Source organism: Scylla paramamosain, chromosome 28 (assembly GCF_035594125.1).
Source record: "Scylla paramamosain isolate STU-SP2022 chromosome 28, ASM3559412v1, whole genome shotgun sequence".
NCBI classification, from domain to species: Eukaryota; Metazoa; Arthropoda; class Malacostraca; order Decapoda; family Portunidae; genus Scylla; species Scylla paramamosain.
In genome coordinates, this window is record NC_087178.1 from 8300897 (window position 1) to 8320000 (window position 19104).

A 19104-nucleotide genomic window follows, 5' to 3' on the forward strand; every position below is an offset into this window, starting at 1 on the left:
GTAAGCGTAATGTACCGTATAATGTTACATGGTTTATTTCCTCTCTCTCTCTCTCTCTCTCTCTCTCTCTCTCTCTCTCTCTCTCTCTCTCTCTCTCTCTCTCTCTCTCTCATGACACCGGCTCGCTGTCACGTCAAAAGCAGAAATAGATCGACCAATATATTCCTTCTCGATGTTATTAACAGTAGTAGTCGTAGCAGCAGCAACAGCAGCAGCAACAACAGTAGTAGTAGTAGTACTAGTAGTAGTAGTTGTAGTAGTAGTAGTCGTAGTAGTAGTAGTAGTAGTAGTAGTAGTAGTAGTAGTAGTAGTAGTAGTAGTAATAGTAATGCAACAAAACACAACTTCATTAACGTAATTAAGAAAAAATCTTAGTCTTATTAGTAAAGTAACTATAAAAAAAAACCATACATTTACTTCTTTATTCATTTATGTATCTATCATATATATTATACTCTGAAAGCGTGCGCGCCGGATCATCAATAAATTCGAAGAAAAACACTAGAGATAAGATTCCTAGCGAACTCCGGCATTCGTTACCTTACCTTATGACGTCACGAGGCGGCAGGAGAGACTACGAGGTGAGACTTAGTAGCTCTCGAACTGTTGTGACGGGAGGTTGTGCGTCTCTCCGTCCCATGTGTCATCCTAGTGTTATCAGCATGACGACGCCTTGTGACTTAGTGTGACGGACTGGAAAGTCAGGAAGATGAAGAGTGACAAAGTAGGGAAGCGTACGGCGGTGTTTCAGGTGTCCAGGGTGAGTGTTGCGTGTGTTGTGTTGTGTTGCGCTGCGGTGGTGGTGGTGGTGGTTGAAACAGGTGCTTTTGTGTTGTGTTGCGAATAATGTTTGTGTGTGTGTTTTTTTTTAATTCATCTGTGTTTACGAGTGTTGCGTGTATTGTGTAGTGATATGTGACTCATTTTAGTGTGTTGTGTGTGTGTGTGTGTGTGTGTGTGTGTGTGTGTGTGTGTGTGTGTGTGTGTGTGTGCGAGCATTATAACATTGATGTGAATGTGTGTGTGGCATTCAGCACGTCTATTGTGTGTATGTGTATGTGTGTGTGTGTGTGTGTGTGTGTGTGTGTGTGTGTGTGTGTGTGTACGCATTTAGTGTCATGTGCGTAGAGGAAGAGGTTGTGGGTTTCTCTCTACGTGGCGTGTGCGTTTGAAATGTCACGCGCGCGCGCACACACACACACACACACACACACACACACACACACACACACACACACACACACACACTGTTCTTACACGTATTTCCTGTCTCTATTCTATACAAGTGTGCGTATGTACGTTTGTAACTGTGCGCGTGTGAAGCTATGTTCGTGTGTGTGTATGTATGTCTTTTGTGTGTATAAAAATCAATGTTTACACAATTGATTCCTTTTAACAATAACTTTACTACCCAGGGAAGGGGGAGGTTATAAAGGGAGAGGAAGGGGAGGAAAGGGAAGGAGGAAGGGGAGTTAACCTGTCTTGGCAAGGGGTGCAAAGGGGGGAGGCATGGCTGTTTGGGGGGATAGAGGAGAGGGGGGCGGGGCGCTTGGCAGAGTGAATGATGTTAAGTTCGTTGGCATGCATTGCTGTACTTCGTCAGTAGTAGTAGTAGTAATAGTAATAGTGGTGTGGTGGTGGTGGTGGTGGTGATAGTAGTAATAGTAGTAGTAACATAAGGAATAAAAGTAGTAGTAGAAGTAGTAGTAGTAGTAGTAGTAGTAGTAGTAGTAGTAGTAGTAGAGAGAGAGAGAGAGAGAGAGAGAGAGAGAGAGAGAGAGAGAGAGAGAGAGAGAGAGAGAGAGAGAGAGAGAGAGAGAGAGAGAGAGAGAAATTTGAGCGCGAAGTGAATAAGAAGTTTCGTGCGAAGGAATAAAGAAGAGAAGGAATTAGATACTTCTTAAAAAGAACAGCTATTTGATTCCTCCTCCTCCTCCTCCTCCTCCTCCTCCTCCTCCTCCTCCTCATAACAGGTGGTTCTCTTTCTCTTCTCCCCTTCTCTTCTGTAATCCCCTTAACTCCTTCATCCTCTCCCGATCCTCCTCTTCCTCTCTGTGACGTCATGTGTGTGTGTGTGTGTGTGTGTGTGTGTGTGTGTGTGTGTGACGTCACGAATTAAGGCAGGTGTGTATATGAGTCAGAGGAAGACAGGTGTTTTGTACTCTTATCTGTCTCTGTCGCTCTTTTTCTCTTTCTCTCTCACTCGCTCTCTTTCTTTCCTTCTTCCTCCCACATCCTCCTCCTCCTCCTCCTCCCGCCCTTCCTTCCTTTCCTTGTACATATGACTCAACATGCACAGTTCTGCGGGTGCCAGCACACACACACACACACACACACACACACACACACACACACACACACACACACACACACACACACACACACACACACACACACACACACACAGTCACACTATATATAAATGTCTTTGTTTGCTGGGCTCTCATTTTTCGTCTTTCTCCCTTCCACTGTTTACCTTAGCTTGCCAGAAAGCGAGAGAGAGAGAGAGAGAGAGAGAGAGAGAGAGAGAGAGAGAGAGAGAGAGAGAGAGAGAGAGAGATTTACCAGTACGTGTGCTGAGACAGGTGAAGGTTATTATACAGACACACATTACCAGACAGGTGAGGCGCATGAAGGAGGCTGTGAGTGGCGAGAGGAAATGGGAGGAAAGCAGGATAGGCCTAAGCGAGGAAAACGTGAGTGAGGAAAGGAGGCATGCGAAGGGAAAACTGGGGAAATGAGGGATCTGGGTGAGGAAAGGCAAGAGGAAAGATTAAGTTATGCGGGGAAAGGTAAAGAAAAAGAGGAAATTGAGGAAAGAAATAAAGAGGAAAGAGAGGATTAGGCGAGGAAAATGAAGAGCAAGTGACGATGATAAAGAATGAAGGAAAAGTGAAGATAAATCAATGTATAGAAGGAAGGAAGGAAGGAAGAAAAGTGTTTTGAGTCAGATGATAAGCTATAATATTCTCTCTCTCTCTCTCTCTCTCTCTCTCTCTCTCTCTCTCTCTCTCTCTCTCTCTCTCTCTCTCTCTCTCTCTCTCTCTCTCTCTCTCTCTCCCTGTGTACATAAGGGCACGTAACTTTATCCTTAGCCTGCCCATACCCCTCTCACCCTTACTTCTCACTCTCCCTCTCCCTTTCCATACCCCTCTTTTCCTCCCCTTTGAGTTAAGCCACCTGTCTTCTCCCTTCCTCTTCCCCTTTCCCACCTCCCTCTCCCCTCCCTCGTCCACCTGACACCTACTTGCTTACACGTGTTTATGTTTATGTTGTGGCTTGTTAGATGGTGGTGGTGGTGGTGGTGGTGGTGGTGGTTGTGAGGTGGTGGTGATGGTCAGTGTAGTATCGTGTTACAAGGAAAGTAATGGCGAGAGGGGAGGTATGGTATGGTTTGGTGTAGTAAACTTGAGGACTTGAGTAAGAGAAATGCGTTGTGGTGTTACACACACACACACACTCTCTCTCTCTCTCTCTCTCTCTCTCTCTCTCTCTCTCTCTCTCTCTCTCTCTCTCTCTCTCTCTCTCTCTCTCTCTCTCAGTAGTCCCCTCTTTCAGTGAATGTTCATAATCTTTCTTCCTGTTTCTACCTCCTCCTCCTCCTCCTCCTTCAGCCTGTTGCCTCTACGCCTCCTCCTCTCTAAGGCTTCTTCAGCTCTCGTGGTCTACGTTCCTCAGGGAATTAACACAGATTGGTGCCTTACTGGGGCGAGGCGTAGCACATGGGGCGTGGCGGCTCCTGGAGGGGTGTGGGGCATGGCTTTAGGGGAGGGGCTGACGGGCGTTGGGGGGAGACATTCGAAGGGACGCTGTGGGGGGAGGGGGAGGGGAGTTAACAGGTGACCATAATGTACAGTGTTAAGTTTCTTCTTTCACTGTTTCTTATGCTGTGATTTGAGTGAGTGTGGGATTGACTCTCTCTCTCTCTCTCTCTCTCTCTCTCTCTCTCTCTCTCTCTCTCTCTCTCTCTCTCTCTCTCTCTCTCTCTCTCTCTCTCTCTCACTCAATGAGGTGCACTGACGAGGGATATTTGAGATAGATAGACGTTAACTCTCGTTTTCCCTCTCCCTCACTGACTCACGTCCTCTCCTCTTACACTCACCGCTCTCACATCCTCATCACCCTGACTCATTCATACTCCACGTGCTTGTCTATGCTTCTGATTCATTCACCCTTATCACCTTCACCCTGGTTCACTCCTCACGCTTACTAAGTCCATTCTCCTCTACTTCACTGATTCATCCTTAAATTAATCACTCTGATACGAAAGATCCCTAAACTTTACGTATATGTTCCAATTCTTCCTTGAATTTTACGAATGGTACAAAATCTCCCTAAATTTAACGATTCTTATGCAAAATCTCCTGTCAAAATCACGATTCTTGTACAAAATACTTAACATCTGCTATTCTTTTAGGAAATCTCCCTTGAAATTCACGGACCTGTTTTGAAAGTAACAAATTTTTAAACGATTTCCCCTAAAATTTACGCTCTGAGCTTTAAACATCTCCCTTCATTCAAATCTTCCTCAACTTCCTCTCCTTAGATGTGGGGAGAAGCCTTCTATTTTGCTACCCTGCCTCATCCACTCGTAGTTAGTGTAGGATATACAAACAACATAGTAAGGACCTCACGATCTATGTCTTGCTATTGATATCCACGTATTTATTTCCCTCTCTCTCCTTACAAACTCTTATGCGTCTCCGTCAGTTGCCGTGAAGAAGTGCAGGCTTTTCACGCTCCTCGGGGCGTTTCGGCGAGGAGACAGAAGCGCCGTTGCGTCTGCGGTGGTGGGCAGTGACTCGCGGTGATTTCACGGTGGAGTGTCTCAGGTGATGACAGGAGGGAGGTGGACGGAGTAGGGGAGGTGGTGAAGGAGGAGGAAGAAGATAAAGGGTGTGTGTGGTCCTCTTCCGTGGTTTTATGTAGTCTCTCTCTCTCTCTCTCTCTCTCTCTCTCTCTCTCTCTCTCTCTCTCTCTCTCTCTCTCTCTCTCTCTCTCTCTCTCTCTCTCTCTCTCTCTCATTTTACAGTTTTCAGTCAGACTATTTATACGTTAAGTTCAGGTGTTGTGGATTAGAGAAGTGGCTGTGTGTGTGTGTGTGTGTGTGTGTGTGTGTGTGTGTGTGTGTGTGTGTGTGTGTGTGTGTGTGAGGGGAAATCTTACGAATGAGAGGAAGGAGGAGGGATAAGCAACTCTGAACACCTTTACTACTCGTAACTCACACACACACACACACACACACACACACACACACACACACACACACACACACACACACACACACACACACACACACACACACACTTATACAAAGCTGTTAGGAGTGGAAGGAGGAGGCGGAGGAGGAGGAGGAGGAAGAAGAAGAAGAAGAAGAAGAAGAAGAAGAAGAAGAAGAAGAAGAAGAAGAAGAAGAAGGAGGAGGAGGAGGAACTTTCATAGCTACACTCACTACTACTACTACTCGCTTCCTGTCTACCTCCCTCCGCCTCTCCCTTCTCCCTCTCCCTCTCACTCTCCCTCCCAAGAGTCACTGGTGCTTGGTGAGTTCAATGGCTCCTTCTTTCCAATCTTGTGACTCACCTGAAGAGAGAGAGAGAGAGAGAGAGAGAGAGAGAGAGAGAGAGAGAGAGAGAGAGAGAGAGAGAGAGAGAGAGAGAGAGTACATTGATTGTCTCATATATACGTTTGTTCTTCAGTAGCGGTTGAATCTCCTCCTCCTCCTCCTCCTCCTCCTCTTTCATTTCATATTTATCTACCCTGTGTTATTTCCTTTCTCTCTCCCATGGTTACTTATTTCCATCTTCTTTTCTTTTCATCCCTTTCTTTCTCACTTCCTTTGTTTCCTTCCTTCCTTCCTTCCTTTCTTTCCGGATGTTCCTGCCAACGGTTGAGTGAGGATCATCTACCCGTCTCTCTCTCTCTCTCTCTCTCTCTCTCTCTCTCTCTCTCTCTCTCTCTCTCTCTCTGGTAGTGATGGTGGTGGTGGTGGTGGTGTCTGACGGGGTAAAGGCAGGTGTTAAGACACGTGTAGGGCGCAGAGCAGGTGTGTCTTTGGTGTTCCGCAGGTGTGATTGTTCCTTCCTCCTTCCTCTTCCTCTGTTTCCTCAAGACTGGCTGACTGACTGAAAGAAGAACAAACTGGCTGAATGGCTAGCTATTTTTTTTTCCTCATTTTCCTTCCACTGCTTCCATGACTGGCTCACTGACTGGCTGACTAGGTAACTTACTGGCTGACTGATTGGCTGGCTGAATAATTGACTGAATAACTCACTGGCTGGCTGATTGACAGAATGAATGATCTGCTGGCTGAGTAACTGACTGAATAACTAACTGACTGCCTGAATAACTATCTAGCTGGTCGATAAATTTACCTGTTTCACTTCATCGCACTCGTAAACTTTCATAAACTTCCTTACACGCTTTCTTCTCTCGTATAACCATTTTCGCAAAGCTAAGCAGATAGCAAACCAGGCTCTTAAAGGCAGCGCATTTCTCCATTGCATATACACAAATACTATTAAACTATCCTTAGAATCACGAAAGCACCCTTGGAAACTTTTATGACTTCATGGTAATCGAGGACATAGCTTACTGTCACTTATATTTACCCATTGAATATGCAAGAGTCTTATTACCACTAAAAATCACGAAAGCTCCCTTGAAAACCCATACAACGTCAACAGTAATCAATAATATGAGTTGCTGTCACGCTTCCCTGCAACATTTCTTCAGTAGCTTCAAGAAATTATCCAGAATATTACCCGGAAATTAGCCTAAACTGTTCTGTAATGGCGGTGGTTAATTGTGCAGCGCTGACGGAGGCGTGGGAGGCGCTGGGAGTCTCCTGTGGGTTATGGTGGCTGCCCAGGGGTCGTCTTCTCTTCTCTTCATGGCCTTTTTGTCTTCCAAGTCTAGCGTAGTTTAAAGCCTCGTTTAGCTTGTTATTCTTGTCTAATTGTGTCTTGTTCAAGGAGGGATGATGGTTTGTGTGTGTGTGTGTGTGTGTGTGTGTGTGTGTGTGTGTGTGTGTGTGTGTGTGTGTGTGTCCAGGGTCATCACAACGGTCTATATAAACTCGTGTGGTATTGTGGTCTTATGATTCTGGCCATTTTCTTTTCTTCTTTTTCGACATCTGTCTAATGTTATGTCTTGTTTTCTTTGGTCTAATGTTATGTCTTTGTTTTCTCCTCTCCTCTTTATCTCTCCTAATTTCTTGACCTATTTTCATCCCTTCCTTCATCTACCTCAAGTTATGTTTCTACAAACTACACAAGCCTAAAGAAAAACATTAAGACAACAATACATTATTATCTATGAAATCAAGAACAAAATTTACCAAGTACCTTCATCCTACTCACATCTTGCCTTATTTTCATTCCTCCCTCATCTCCTTCACCACCAGCTTTAATATATACCTCTCAAAACCTTACGAGCATAGAAAATACAATGACAACACGGTAATCTCAATAAAATGTCTGGAAATCTGGAGTGACGTGGCGGTCTGGAATCAGCGTAATAATGGGTGTGTGTCTCAGGGTGGGTCCTCCAGGGCGGCTCCTCCAGGTTGGGTCCTCCTCTCACCTGTCTGTCTCGTCCCCAGCGTTCCCTGCGCACACTCACCTGGCTGCTTGACCCACGTGGACGCCGCCGCCGCCACGTGGGTAAGGCAAGCGTGGAGTGGGTGTTATGTGAGGTGGAGTGGTGACTAAGTGGAGTGATGGTAGCGGAGTTTCATGTGGTGTGATTTTGTTGCAGTTAGTTTATCTCCAGAGCTTTTTTTTTTCGTCTAATATTTCCTTTATCTATTTTATTATTATTATTATTTTTTTTTTTTTTGTAGGATATTTTCACCATCAGACATTTTCTTCCAATACATTTTTTCCCCTCTTAGATTTCGTGTTTCCCTTCCTCCTTATCTGACTAAACCTAACTTCGCATTCTTACACTCCTTTTTCTACATTATTTCATTCCTTATACGTCTTATTTCTCTTATTTCATCCATACTATCCCTCCTTCACCTTTCCTTCACCTTCCTTCCACCATTCGTACCTTCCTTTCTCTTCACGCTTCACACTGCATGACAATACTGGCAATCACTCTCCCATCCTCCTCTTCTCTCTTCCTCTTCCATCCTCTCATTCAGTCTCTCCCTCTCTTTCTGTCTCCCTCTCCCACCCGCTTTCCTCTCCCTCCCCATCTGCCCCCAAGCTGTCTAAGATGACGGGCAAGGTTTGGGCAGCGGTTTCCCTTGCCCTACTCCAGCCAGCCGCACCCAACCCAGCTCTACTCTACTCTACCTCCGCCTCGCCTCTCCTTTGCTCGCCTAGTCTTGCCTCCCCAGCTGCTTTCCACGCGCGCCTTGGACACCCCCCCACCTCCTCCTAGCCCAGCCTGAGTCACGGGATTGCTAACGGAACTCTGAAAATTACTCTGAACTTTGCAAATGTTGACTGTGGATTATGGGAACGTAGGATAAGTCTGCGTGTTTAGCCTTCGTCGTAATTGTGATGGCGGTGGTGGTGGTGGTGGTGGTGGTGGTAGTAGTAGTAGTAGTAGTAGTAGTAGTAGTAGTAGTAGTAGATGTAGTAGTAGTAGTAGTAGTAGTAGTAGTAGTAGTAGTAGTAGTAGTACTCACAACATGAATCAAGAATGGCGTTTAAGAGCAACTCAGATATAAACATGTGTTCCTCTTTCTCCTCTTCCTCCTCTTCCTCCTCCCGACCCCCGGCCAGAAGTGGAGGGGAGGGGGAGGGGTGCCCAGTGTTGAGGTATTTCTTACACGCCATTGAGCAGATAGATGTGGTGGGGGAGGGAGGAGGGGAGAGAGAGAGAGAGAGAGGGAGAGGGGAGAGAGGGAGGAAAACGCAGGTAAGGGAGGAAAGGTTGGCTGGGGTGGGTCGTTGTAAAGGTAAAAGGAGACTGCTTCTCTCTCTCTCTCTCTCTCTCTCTCTCTCTCTCTCTCTCTCTCTCTCTCTCTCTCTCTCTCTCTCTCTCACTCTCATAAATCTGCAACGGAAATAAATCTTCAGAGAGAGAGAGAGAGAGAGAGAGAGAGAGAGAGAGAGAGAGAGAGAGAGAGAGAGAGAGAGAGAGAGAGAGAGAGAGAGACCCTGGATGCCCATCTCAGGTAAACTCCAGGTAGGTTTGAGTGCTCTTTCCTCCCTCTCTTCCCTCTCCCTCCTTCTCCTCCTCCTCCTCCTCCTCTCCCTTCCTTCTCTCCCTCCAATCACCGCGTCCCTCTACACTCCCTCTCCTTCCCTCCCTTCTTTCCTCCTTCGGTTCCTTCACTTTCGTGCATTTCTTGTCTTCCTTCTCTCCTTTCTTCCTTTTCCTCATTCGTGATAAATAATAATAATAATAATAATAATGATAATGATAATAATAATAATAATAATAATAATGACAATGATAAGAGGAAGAAAGAAACATAAATAATGATGAAAGAAAAAAATAGAACAGTGAGTTTTCAAATAGTAATTAACGCAGGGAAATATAAGATGTGGAGATGAGGAAGTGAGGGGGAGGCGGAGGAGGGGGAGGAGGAGGAGGAGGAGGAGGAGGAGGAGGAGGAGGAAGAAAAGGGGGAGGAGTGACACAAAGACTTCCTAAAACTCGAAGGAAGAAGGAGGTTGTGGAGATGGTGTCTTTGTCTGCCCTCCTCCTCCTCCTCCTCCTTCTCTCTTGTGCTCTGGAATCGAGGTCCAAGGGAGGGTGGCGAAGAAAAGAAAGGAATAATAGGAATTGTATGCCTGGAATTCTGGAATGCCGCTGGATTTTTTGGAATGGGTATTGGGTACTGTTGGGTCGCCAGCCGCTCCCTTCCCTGAGCCCCTGATAGATAGTGGGGGAGATAGGAAGGCTGCCCCCCTCACTAGTAGATAGGGAAGTGGATAGATGGGATAGATAGGGTGGGAGAGGTTCCAGAGTAGATAGGAAGCTGGAAAGACTGGAAGGAAGTCTCATAAAAGTGTTAAGACAGACGTTAAGAGTCGATGGTGTTTCTCTCTCTCTCTCTCTCTCTCTCTCTCTCTCTCTCTCTCTCTCTCTCTCTCTCTCTCTCTCTCTCTCTCTCTCTCTCTCTCTCTCTCTCTCTCTCTCTCTCTCTCTCGCACAAAGGACATGACTGGCAGAAGGTTGACATGTGGGAAAATAGTTGTGGTGACCTAGTTTAGGCTTTTTTTATGCTTAGGCCTATAGATCTGTCCATCCATCTATCCATATATCTATCTATCAATCTATTTATATTCTACTTATCTCTCTTTCTATTTATCTCCCTATCTTTCTATCCATTTATCTTTTTACTTATCTACCTTTCTATCTACCTATCTAAGCCTTACCTACCTTGCGTTCAGAACCTGGCTTACCTGTTCCTGATTAGCAATTAAATCCCGTAGTTACCTGCTCTTATCTCCACTTTTATCACAGTCCAGTCACGTAGGTATGGAGCTTTTAATTAAAAACTAACCCTCTACACCCAATTGAATTCCTCCTTTGCTAGCTCTTCCTTGTAACCACAGCTACTACTACTACTTATGTCTTACTCTTCTGCTTGTATTAACACTTCAACCTATCCTCGCCTCTGTTGTCTTATCATTTCAGCTGGGCAAGAAGTTGTTACCTCTCTGTTCACCTGTTTCCTCTTGTCTCCTTCATTAGTTTATTTATCATCACCTGGTTATTTATGTGTTGGCTTGTACATAGCTGTGTGTTGTATTGTGTTACCTGTTTACCTGTGCGTCTCTCAAGCGTGTTAATTAAAAGTTTGTGATGTTTTGTCCTTCCCTGTTTTCGTTGTTGTCAAGTTTGTTGTTTTTTTCTTGCCAGAGTATGTTCTTGTGTTCTTGTTCTCTTGTTTTCCTCCTTCTTCTCATGCTTCTTCCGTGGTTATCATTTCCTCCGTGTTTCCTCTTCCTCATATTCCCACGTCTTTCTGTTCTCTTCCTCCTCTTCTTCCTCTTCATATTTCTTCCTCCCCGTTCTTCATATAATCACAAATCTTCTTTCTCTTTCTATTCATCAATCTTTCACATGTCATTCTCTCCTCCTCCTCCTCCTCCTCCTCCTCCTCCTCCTCCTCCTCCTCCTCCTCCTCCTCCTCCTCCTCCTCCTCCTCCTCCTCCTCCTCCCACCTTGAGACTCCTGATGAGGATTAAGCATGGGAGCGACAGGGCGTGGGGAGAGCAAAGGGGTCTCCTGAGGGAAGATTGGATTACCTCGACGCGCCTCAACACAGGGCGTGGGAGCACAGGCGACGGGGTTGTTGGGGGGGGGAGTGGTTTGGTGGTAGGAGAGGGGCTTAAGGTAGCTCTGAGATTGTAGCTTTTGTGATCATTTGTCGCTACTAAGGCTTTGAGTGTGTGTGTGTGTGTGTGTGTGTGTGTGTGTGTGTGTGTGTGTGTGTGTGTGTGTGTGTGTGTGTGTGTGTGTGTTTGTAGTTTTCATTTAGTCTCTCTCTCTCTCTCTCTCTCTCTCTCTCTCTCTCTCTCTCTCTCTCTCTCTCTCTCTCTCTCTCTCTCTCTCTCTCGACCTATTTCTATATTTCTTTTAATTTTTAGTATTCATATAATCCAAAAATTTAATATATAGTTCAGTTCTGATTTTTCCCTTTCCTATCTACCTATTTTCCTATATTCCCCTTGTTTTCCTTTACGTACTTTCCGTTATTTCCCTTGTTTTCCTCTACCTAACAGTCTCTTCTCTTGTGTTTCCTCATCTGGTGTTCCTCAAGACGAAATCCTCTTTAGTTTCCTTCTTCCTTTTGAATTTTCCTCTCCCTTCCATTCCTTTTCCTTTTCTCTGGGAAGGATTCGAGTCTCCGTGATCCTCTGATGTTACCTACTTACCTGCTTTCCTCTGCTGTCTCTCTCTCTCTCCCTCTCTCTTTCCTATTGTTATCTTCCTTCTGCTCCCCTTGTGTCGTTCCCACCGCCGTGTTGTTCTCTCCCTTCCTCTCCCTTGCTCTCCCTCAAGTGGCTGGACGTAAACAGTCTTAACACACCTTTCCATAACTCTCCCAGCCTTTCCCAGAGAGAGAGAGAGAGAGAGAGAGAGAGAGAGAGAGAGAGAGAGAGAGAGAGAGAGAGAGAGAGAGAGAGGGAGGATGAGAGGGCCACACACACAGGACACACAGACGATAAGTCCACTCTCTCTCTCTCTCTCTCTCTCTCTCTCTCTCTCTCTCTCTCTCTCTCTCTCTCTCTCTCTCTCTCTCTCTCTCTCTCGACGTAAAAAAAAAAAAAAAAAAACACGTGGATTTATCGGCTCCCTACACCACATCTCGCTTTAAATCGGCGTGGCTCCATAAAGGGACATGGGTGGGTAGTGTCCTTGTGTGTGTGTGTGTGTGTGTGTGTGTAGAGAGGGAGAGTGAGAGGGAGAGGTCCATACGAGGGCCTGACATCACTAAACTGCCTGCCCGCCTTACCCTTTTCATTCCCACAATGCGATAATCAATTCTCGATCTTTTTTATGACTCTCTCTCTCTCTCTCTCTCTCTCTCTCTCTCTCTCTCTCTCTCTCTCTCTCTCTCTCTCTCTCTCTCTCTCTCTCTCTCTCTCTCTCTCTCTCTCTCTCTCTAGTTATGAATTTATTTCCGTTTTTATTTGTTTAATCATTTATTCATTTATTTTTGAGGATTTATAATAGTGCTCTCTCTCTCTCTCTCTCTCTCTCTCTCTCTCTCTCTCTCTCTCTCTCTCTCTCTCTCTGGAACGCTTTGAAGACGGTTCGCTTGAGAAAACAAAACTTGAATCGAAGCGAAGCGGAACTGATTCGGTTTGGTGTCGAGACCTCCTTCGAGTGGGTTTTGTACTGGCCGGATTCGACTCACTGGAGAATCGGAAGGGGATTAGTCACGCCCGAGAGAGATGGAGAGAGGGGTGAGGGGCATAACGTACTAGCATAAGGGAGAGGGAAGAGAGTAGGGATGCTAGACAGAGGAAAGGGAGAGGAGAGATGAAGGGGGGAAATGTCTGGAGAGGAGGTAATAGAAAGAGAGAGAATGTGAGAGGGAAATATCTGAAAAAGGGATGGTAGGCGGGGATGAAAGCGGGAGAGAGAAAAGAGAATAAAGGAGGAAATAGCTGGAGAGGAGGTAATAGAAAGAGAGATGAGGATAAGTAGAATGAAGGATAAGATAGAATAAGAGGAAGGGAGAGAAAAGTTACGAGGAAAAAAAAAAAAGGAGGGAGGAAAATTATCTGGAAAAGAGACAGTAGAAAAGAAGGGAAAGGGAGGAAAGATGAGGGAAAGAAATAGAATGAAGAAGCAAAAATAGCTGAGAAAATTATGCTAATCATTGCCGAACGCGTATAATGAAAAGGAAAGAGAGAGAGAAAAAAACGGTAGCATGAGAGAGAGAGAGAGAGAGAGAGAGAGAGAGAGAGAGAGAGAGAGAGAGAGAGAGAGAGAGAGAGAGAGAGAGAGAGAGGTCTTGAATTCTCTCCACACAAGTATTTCAAAACCATTCCACGTGTTATGCAATCCGGAACAATTATGTAGAAAAAAAAGAAAAAAAAATAATAGCAGTAGTTTCGAGTGGATGATTTCAATGCAGCGCAGATAGCAAGCCAATTTAGCTTAAGTGAAAGGGAGAGATTTCAACGCGACAGTAGATACCAATCCAACTTCCCATCACTAGGCTCAAGGTAGCGTGATATGAGCATGACTGTGTGCTTATTGTAGTAGTAGTAGTAGTAGTAGTAGTAGTAAAAGTAGTAGTAGAAGTAGTAATAGTAGCAGTATCACTATTGTTTTTTGTTAGTTATTATCATTTCCGGTGCTGTAATCGTTGCTATTGTTATTCGGCCGTGACCCATTCCGTTCCTGCCGTGCCTCCTTCACCTTTATGACATCCTGGGAATGAGAGAGAGAGAGAGAGAGAGAGAGAGAGAGAGAGAGAGAGAGAGAGAGAGAGAGAGAGAGAGAGAGAGAGAGAGAGAGAGAGAGAGAGAGAGAGACGGGGGGCAGTAAATAAGCCTAAAAAAAGATCTGGAGATAATGCCTTTGTTTATTTATGCTTTTGTGGAAGAGACAGCGATGGGTATGGTTCTCTCTCTCTCTCTCTCTCTCTCTCTCTCTCTCTCTCTCTCTCTCTCTCTCTCGCTCTCGCTCTCGCTCTTTAGTTCTCGCCCTGTCACGCTCACACAAATCATAATAATTACCAGAGAGAGAGAGAGAGAGAGAGAGAGAGAGAGAGAGAGAGAGAGAGAGAGAGAGAGCACCCCATTAGGACATCAACAAGGGACATGTGTATTCTTCCGCGCGGACAGGAGTCTTGAGGCAGTGAAGGAAAGGAATGTTGAGATGAAGTAGTACCCATTCATGCTCCTCTTTATGCTCTCCTTTCATCCACCCCCTTCATTCATGCCCCTCCCATTCACCAGCCACGTGCAACCTTCTCTCCCTCTCCCTCTCTCCCTTCCCTCTCCCTCTTCGTCTCTTCCTTCTCACATTTTTTTTCTTTCCTTGCATTCATGTCGTGTTTTTATTCTCTGTTCTCCTTTCATTCATCGTCATTTTGGTTATTTCCTGTACTTTGTTTTGTTTTGGGAGAATTTACGAGAGAGAGAGAGAGAGAGAGAGAGAGAGAGAGAGAGAGAGAGAGAGAGAGAGAGAGAGAGAGAGAGAGATATCTTTACTCCTCTCGATACCATTCATGTTCATATTCACTTCTCCTCCTCCTCCTCCTCCTCCTCATCCTCATCCTCCTCCTCCTCCTCCTCCTCCTCCTCCTCCTCCTCCTCCTCCTCCTCTTCCTCCTCCTCATGTAGGGTCATAAGGGCGTGGGTGTCCTCTCATAACACGAGACTCCCTCCTCTATCTCTTCCCTGGAACTCAATGCTCTTATGAACAATAGGAATATAGGAGGGAAAATGTGCCTTTCCCAGATCCGAATGGAGGAGGAGGAGGAGGAGGAGAAGGGGGAGGATGAGGAGGAGGAGAAGGAGGAAGAGGAGAGAAAGGGCCAATTATAGGTTTAGTGATTTGGGGGATAATTTCACTTTTTTCTTCTTCCCATTTTTCTCTTCATATTCATGTGTGTAGATCATTCTCTCTCTCTCTCTCTCTCTCTCTCTCTCTCTCTCTCTCTCTCTCTCTCTCTCTCTCTCTCTCTCTCTCTCTCTCTCTCTCTCTCTCTCTCTCTCTGTCACGCCCCGTCACCGCGTCACCCTACTGGAGTGTGTGATTGGTACGTGAAAGTGTGTGTGTGTGTGTGTGTGTGTGTGTGTGTGTGTGTGTGTGTGTGTGTGTGTGTGTGTGTCGGTGCACCTGGCCAAGTCCATGCCCTAATCCACGCCGCAACACCTGTATTAGGTATCGCCTGTGTCCTGTCCCTCTACCCCCTTCCTCTCTGCCCTTCCTTTATCCTCCATTCCTTCTTCCCTTCACCTTCTCTCTTTTCTCCATCCTCGGCACTCTATCCTCCTTTCATTCGCTTTACCTTCCTTTTTTTTTCCTTTTCCCTTATTCATCTGCACTTTCTTCCTCTCCTTCCCTTTATTTTCTTCCATTCCTTCATTCTTTACCTTCCATCTCTTCTCTATCATCTACACTCTGTCCTCCTTTTCCTTTACTCTTTCAGTCATAAGAATATAACCGTTTGTGCATTTGTCCAATTAAGCCATTAGATCTAAACGTGGCAATCTTTGTATAATGATATGCTTATATTCTTACCCCTATACATTTGCATAATCTTCTCTTGTTGAATCTGTACTGTTGGTCGATCCACCTTCTTCCTTTAATATCTCCACCTCTCCCCATTTGTTTCCTTCCCCCGCGCCTCCACTCTTAAAGGTTTCTCGAGTAATTTTAAATCTGGAAGGAAGGCATTCTCGTAGTGAAAGAAGGGATGCGGAAAGCGAAAGAGAAAGGAATGAAGGAGGAAGAGATGGGAAGAATGAAGGAAGAAGAGATGGAAGAGTGAAGGATGAAGAGATAGGTGTGTGAAGGAGGAAGGGATGGGAGGAGTGAAGGAGGAAGGAGGGAAGGATTCGTGGTGTCAGGGAGAGGAGGAGAACCTGAAGCCACTGTTTTAGCCTCAACTTCCTGACCTGACCCCACAGCCGCTCTCCTACCCCCTTTCTCTCTCCCAACGCGAATTTTCTCTCCCCTCACCCCCGCCCCTCATCCCCTCCCCTTTCCCCTTACCCCTTTGCGCTTTCACCTTTTGTATCCCTCCACGCCTCTGTTCACGTGACTCTCTCTCTCTCTCTCTCTCTCTCTCTCTCTCTCTCTCTCTCTCTCTCTCTCTCTCTCTCTCTCTCTCTCTCTCACGTCTCGTCGAAACGTGAGGCTAATGATCCGTGTTTTTATTTTTATTTTTGTTAAGAATTTTTAGTTTTCTTTTATTTTTTCCTTGGCTTGGTCATGAGTCACGTCTTGCCAAAATAAATGTTGGCAATTTTCCTCGTGTGGTGTATGAGGGAATGAAGAAAACGGTATGTGGTTGAGAGGAGGAGGAGGAGGGAGAGGAAAATAAGGAGGAAGGGAGAGAGGAAAGGAGGAGGTGTGTGACTGGTAGAGGGCGAGGACGAGGAGAAAAGGAAAGAAGAAAGCAGCAGGAGGAAGAAGAGGAGGAAGAGGAGGAGGAGGTGGTGGGGATTTAAGGAAACCCCCCAAGTGTTTCCCTCCGGCGGCCATCTGTCAACAGCCCAGTGAGAGGAGGAGGAGGAGGAGGAGGAAAGGAAAAAAGGAAGAAAGACCATACTTAGATTCAAATACTGAACTCAAAATACATAACAACAACAACAACAATAACAACAACAACAACAGCAACACCAACAAATACTACTACTACTACTACTACTACTACTACTACTACTACTACTACTACTACTACTACTACTACTACTACTACTGCTGCTGCTGCTGCTGCTGCTGCTGCTACTGCTGCTGCTGCTGCTATAATCTACACATGAATTAAAGCAGGGAAATAAACAAAGAATTAAAACCTTCATTTTCTACGTAAAAGTAACGAATGAAAATTACACACTAGTCTTTCTTTCCCCTTCACTCATCCTCCTCCCCTTCCTTCCTTTCCTCCTTCCCCTCAGTCCTCACCGTTTCCTCCCATCACTCTTTCCCTTCCCATTTCACTCCCTTTGTCTTCCTACCTTACTTTCCCTTACGCCTTTCCTCTCTTTAATCTCTCTCTCTCTCTCTCTCTCTCTCTCTCTCTCTCTCTCTCTCTCTTCTCTTCTCTCTCTTCTCTCTCTCTTCTCTTCTCTTCTCTCTCTTTCCAATCTCATCGGCTTATAGTTTACCTTATTTCTCTCTCTCTCTCTCTCTCTCTCTCTCTCTCTCTCTCTCTCTCTCTCTCTCTCTCTCTCTCTCTCTCTCTCTCTCGCTCTCGCTCTCGCCCTCGCCCACCGTAGCGTGTCAGGTGTCACGCGCCCACTCGGCTCAGGTGTCGCGAGCAATCAACATACGCCGCTTAACGTTAGTTCTTGAGGCAAACAGTCGCCCAGGAGAGAGGGAGAGAGAGAGAGAGAGAGAGAGAGAGAGAGAGAGAGAGAGAGAGAGAGAGAGAGAGAGAGAGAGAGAGAGAGAGAGAGAGAGAGAGAGAGAGAGAGTACACACAACTTCATTTCTCAATAGATGACTTTGCTTTTTCTTATGTTTATTCTCTCTCTCTCTCTCTCTCTCTCTCTCTCTCTCTCTCTCTCTCTCTCTCTCTCTCTCTCTCTCTCTCTCTCTCTCTCTCTCTCTCTCTCTCTCTCTCTCTCTTTCTCCTCCTCCTCCTCCTCCTCCTCCTCCTCCTCCTCCTCCTCCTCCTCCTCCTCCTCCTTCTCTCTTCCCTCCATTTTCCCTGCACATTTACCTTCCTCCTCCCTTACCTTATTTGTCTTGGCATGAAGGAAAGAAGGAGGGAGGGAAGGAGGGAAAAGCCTTTGAGGTCAGAGAGAGAGAGAGAGAGAGAGAGAGAGAGAGAGAGAGAGAGAGAGAGAGAGAGAGAGAGAGAGAGAGAGAGAGAGAGAAGGTGTCAAGAAATTAGACAAGAAAATATATTTATAGAAACAGTAGACGAACACTCCTCCTCCTCCTCCTCCTCCTCCTCCTCCTCCTCCTCCTCCTCCTCCTCCTCCTCCTCCTCCTCCTCCTCCTCCTCCTCCTCCTCCTCCTCTTCTTCCTCTTCCTACTCTTCCTCTTCCTCCTCATATTTCCTCCTTTTCTTCCTGATGTTATAAACCGTTGTTACTTCCGGCGATGTCACAGATGGTGGAGGAGGAGGAGGAGGAGGAGGAGGAGAAGAAAGGAGGAAGGGAGGGAGAAAGTAGGAAAGAAAATAGGAAAATAATATAAGGAGATTCAAGTAGGAAAGAAAAGGAGAAGGAAGATGAAAAAAAAAGAATAGAGGGAAAATCGTTATTAAGAACGAGATGAAGGAAAAGGATAATAATTTGGAGATGCTGATTATGTATTTATTTCTGGACAAAACATGATGCCTTGCCTTTCAAATCATGATATACATCTCGCAGGGATTTGCAGTGAAATTAATGTACTGAATTGATAAAGTTAACCTAACCAAACCAAAATCAAACCAAACCAAACCTAACCTAACCTAACCTAACCAAACCAAACTTAACTTAACCTAAATTGACCCAATCTAACTTAACCTAACCCAACACCACCCAACCTAACCTAACCAAACCTTCGAATGCAAACGCTAATACCTGAAGAACGTGTGGAGGAGTGAAGGGAATGAAACTCCACTAAACGAGCAGTACAACACCTCCCATAGTCACCCATCCCTCCACTTGGTCTCTCTTCCACATTCCCTAGGTGTTCCAGTGACCACAGCCTCCCTTCGGTAAACCACACGTGTCTTCACCACTGCTAAAACGCTCATTAAAATGGTTAAAATAGACCCATATGACTCTCTCTCTCTCTCTCTCTCTCTCTCTCTCTCTCTCTCTCTCTCTCTCTCTCTCTCTCTCTCTCTCTCTCTCTCTCTCTCTCTCTCTCTCTCTCTCTCTCTCTCTCTCTCTATCTATCTATCTATCTATCTATCTATCTCTATGCCTCTATGAGTCGTAACTGGTGAAGAGAAAGAGCGAGGGAAAAAAACGTTAGGTACAATAATATCATGTTTTTCAGTGT

General features: G+C 45.6%; 1 protein-coding gene across 2 annotated transcripts in view; it reads left to right on the forward strand.

The window, feature by feature from the left end:
- The first annotated feature begins 582 nt into the window (after positions 1-582).
- Positions 583-19104, forward strand: part of LOC135114882 (uncharacterized) — a 63029-nt gene continuing 44507 nt past the window's right edge. For both annotated transcript variants that reach the window (XM_064031083.1, XM_064031084.1), the window contains exon 1: positions 583-760. In XM_064031083.1, the coding sequence (XP_063887153.1) occupies positions 710-760 (51 nt within the window). In that variant the 5' untranslated portion in view covers positions 583-709. The remainder of the gene's footprint in view (positions 761-19104) is intronic.